Raw genomic sequence first — 4,065 nt, 5'->3', positions numbered from 1 at the left:
TTGGTAATAACTTCATTGTCATATACCAAAATTAATAAATGAAACTTTAAAGTTAACAAATTTCACTTACCCATGTATATAAGGGAGAAAATATATGTCCTTCCCCATTCCAAAGCAGGTGGTGATGTATGTTTGGATATCATCAAATTTATTTCTTTCATGAGTCAAAGAGGGGTTAATGAACCCATATACATCGTTGAACCCCTTTTTGTTACTAACATCAAACATATACCTAAAATGAAGAAATAATCTGATATAAGTAACTTGATAAAAAATAATTATATAAAAAAGTTCGCATAAACTTACATCATCCACAACTGAATGAGTGTAATATTGATTTCTTCTTTCCCCGACGCAAGCTCCCTAACATCTTGATGATGCAAGTACAATGGGATCTGAGCTTCTCTTCCAAATGTAGTGGAATCCCAGTGTACATTCATCGGCGCATCTAAAATGATTTTAACAAGCTCGTCTAACGCACCAAGAGGGTCATCCTCAGATAAATGAGTCTTCTTCGGTGTAGGACTTTCCTCTTGACCTATCTGCTGTTAAATGCAAAAATGGTTATGTTATAACGTCAATTAGAAGTAAATATTAAAATTGAGAAGTATATAGTACGAGTGTTTACCGGGGGATCAGATACATCACCAACCAAATGTCTAGGCCAAGCGACAAAGGACTTAAATGCCTCTTCCACAGTGAAGAACTCATCTGTAGGCACAGGAAGAACGACATCTGGTATGACAACTTCATCCACTGTGACCTTGACCTCATCTTCTGCAAGCTGTACACCATGCAGTACAGTGATTGTCTCATAAACTGTACCACGAGCCACTAACATGGTCCCAATATCAGATAGAATATATAACTGACATGGACGAGTGTCATCCATGTCGTCCCCTGGGGCACCGGCAGCTGAACAACTTCCTTTACCGCTTTTACCTGTCAAATTAAATGTTAGGTTATACAAAAAGTAAATTAGTAACCAAAAATAAATGAGTTTACCTGTAGGGGGCACAACATGTTCTGCTACAGGAGATGACGGAGGACGATTGCCATAATCCTCATAATGCTGCTGGAACTGGCGCACAACCATTTCAGCAACTTCATCATACAACTCTATCCGAACCTTCTTTATGATCTCCTGCATCATCTATTTTCTTATGTATGAATATGGACGCGAGGAAGACCCAAAGAATTGTCGTATGCCTATGCTAGTCCCAGCACCACGCACCCGTCCTGGGTGCTTAAGTCGTCTAATAGCTGTGGCAAGAATATCCTGACGACCTTCTTGTGTGAATTGACCTTAGGAGCTGTGCTCAACCAAGGAGTCCTGTCACATAAAAAAAGTTCAAAATCATTTTAAATATCTATGTAATATATATAACAAAAATAATTTAAAAATATGAGAATCTACAACTTATAATTCTTTTAGATATTTCTCTGGCAGAGTCAGAAGTATAGGAGCCCGATGGTCTTATATGGGCTAACTTCCACTTCTCGTGCCGAGATGGTGGTGAAGAAGGAGGAGGAGGGTCACCACCCTCAGAAAGTGGAAGTCTACTATATGAATTCTACTTCATTATTTTTTCTTCAAGCTTCCTATATTGATAACAGTTGAAAAACTGTTATTTTCATGCTTAAAATTGATATTAAAAGCAACCTTTAACACTTAGAAACTAGCTTGAAATCATGTTTTTTGTCATATTTTTAGAAATAAGAGAGCTGGACAAGTTTATGCTTGATTTTAGTGTTTTTGTGCAGGTTTTAAGGTGAATTTGGTGAAAGAAGTGAAGAAGGATAGAGATGGAATCAGAAAAGAAATCAAAAAGTGCAAAAGGAGAAGCCGCAACTGCCGCTCAACGGCAGTTTACCGCTGAGCGGCACTCAAGCAGTCACGTTGGATCCGCTGAGGGGTGATTTGGCCGCTGAGGGGAAGAAAACAACTCACGCACTTACCGCTGAGCGGTAGTTTACCGCTGAGCGGCACTATTTTTGGGCTTGGGCCTAATTTTATGTAATTTTAGAATAGTATATAAGCTTTAGGACGTCCTAGGGTTTGTATCTTTGGCAGAGACGAAGCAAACACTCTCTTTTCCACCCCTTTGAAGGAGGATTTTGGATGCTCAGGCTACCTCTTCACCTTTATAGGGTTTTATCTTTCATTCTTTCATTATTATTCATCTAGTTTCACCATGAATATGGTGAACTAAACCTTATATTGTTGTTGGGGAATCAATGTAGTCTTGTGAAACTCTCATATATGGAATTTGTTTCAACATCTTATATTAAGATATATGCTTTCTTTCATCTTTAGCTAGGGTTTTTCCTCTTTGCTTATTGCTTGCTTTGTTTAACTCATTCATTGCTATGATTATTGATTTTGTCGATACGGGAACGTACGGGGAAGTCTAGATCCGGGGAATTTCTCCCAATAGCATATTGGTTGCCTTTAAGCTCCTGCACTTTAAGAACTAATTATTAGGAATGCTAGGAATTGTATGAACTCATAATTAGGGATAGGCCTTCTTGCAAGGTAATTTAGAGAGTGGCATTATGATAACAGTTGAAAAACTGTTATTTTCATGCTTAAAATTGATACTAAAAGCAACCTTTATACTTAGAAACTAGCTTCAAATCATGCTTTTCTTCATATTTTCAGAAATAAGAGAGCTGGACAGGTTTATGCTTGATTTCAGTGTTTTTGTGCAAGGTTTTAAGGTGAATTTGGTGAAAGAAGTGAAGAAGGAGAGAGATGGAATCAGAAAAGACATCAAAAAGTGCAAAAGGAGAAGCCGAAGTCACCGCTCAGCGGCAGTTTACCGCTGAGCGGCAATCAGGAGCTTACGGGAGGTCCGCTGAGGGGCAAAATGGCCGTTGAGGGGAAGAAACGACTCACGCACTTACCGCTGAGCGGTACTTTACCGTTGAGCGGCACTTTTATGGGCTTGGACCTAATTTTCTGTAATTTACGAATAATATATAAGCTTTAGGGTTTCCTAGGGTTAGGTAGCTTTGGTTGGAACGAAGCAAACACTCTCTCTTCCACCCCTTTGAAGGAGGATCTTGGATGCTCAGGCTTCCTCTTCACCTTTCTAGGGTTTTATCTTTCATTCTTTCATTGTTATTCATCTAGGTTCACCATGAATATGGTGAACTAAACTCTTATGTTTGTTGGGGAATCAATGTAATCTTTTGAAGCTCTCATATATGGAATTTGTTTTTACATCTTTTATTTAAGACCTATGCTTTCTTTCATCATTAGTTATGGTTTTTCCTCTTTGCTTAATGCTTGCGTTGTTTAACTCATTCGATGCATGATTATTGGTTTTGTCGATACGGGCACGTACGGGGAAGTCTAGATCCGGAGAATTTCTCCCAATATTATATTGGTTGTCGTTAAGCTCCTGCACTTATGAACTAATTATTAGGAATGCCAGGAATTGTATGAACTCGTAATTAGGGAGAAGCCTTCTTGAAAGGTACTTTAGAGAGTGCCATTAACAATGATGATTTGAATGTTGAATTCCTAAAATATATGAGAGTGGATAAGATGAAATTGACCCCCAACAACATAATCATACATATATTTCATTGAAAGTGTTTATCTTTTGCTTTTGCCATTGATCAAAACTTCATGCATACATATTTAATTTTCGTCTTTTGCATATAAAAATCCAAATATTTCGTCTTTAAGTCTTAGCTAATCAATAAACCACACAACTAAACTAGGCCGTGAGTCCTTTGGGAAGAACGATACTTGGTCTTACCAAGTTTATTACTTGAACGATTCGGTCATACTTGCCGATTGAAAAACAAGTTTGTGACATCATATTTTGGTGTTCATAAATTTGTCCATCACATTAGCATTGATGATAAGAATGATGAATTCCTAAAGTATATGAGAGTGAACAAGATGAAATTGATAACCCCAACAACATACTCATCCATATAATTCATTGAAGTGTTTGTTTTGTTCTTTTCCATTGATCAACCTCATGCATACATGTTTAGTTATTGTCTTTTGCATTAAAACCTATAATCAATTTGTTCTTAAGTCTTAAA

General features: G+C 37.4%; 1 protein-coding gene across 1 annotated transcript; it reads right to left on the bottom strand.

Moving 5' to 3' along the window:
- Positions 1-577: 577 nt before the first annotated feature.
- Positions 578-1,153, bottom strand: LOC148190988 (uncharacterized). The gene is made up of 2 exons (XM_088101237.1): positions 1,006-1,153; positions 578-942 (listed from the first exon to the last, which is right to left on the bottom strand). The coding sequence occupies exons 1-2, from the start codon at positions 1,151-1,153 to the stop codon at positions 578-580; spliced, it is 513 nt and encodes a 170-aa protein (XP_087957363.1).
- Positions 1,154-4,065: the final 2,912 nt, after the last annotated feature.

The sequence above is a fragment of the Vigna umbellata genome, chromosome 11 (genome assembly GCF_029865625.1).
Source record: "Vigna umbellata cultivar VRB3 chromosome 11, Vumbellata_1.0, whole genome shotgun sequence".
Lineage (NCBI taxonomy): Eukaryota > Viridiplantae > Streptophyta > Magnoliopsida > Fabales > Fabaceae > Vigna > Vigna umbellata.
This window is presented reverse-complemented; position numbering and strand designations above follow the sequence as displayed.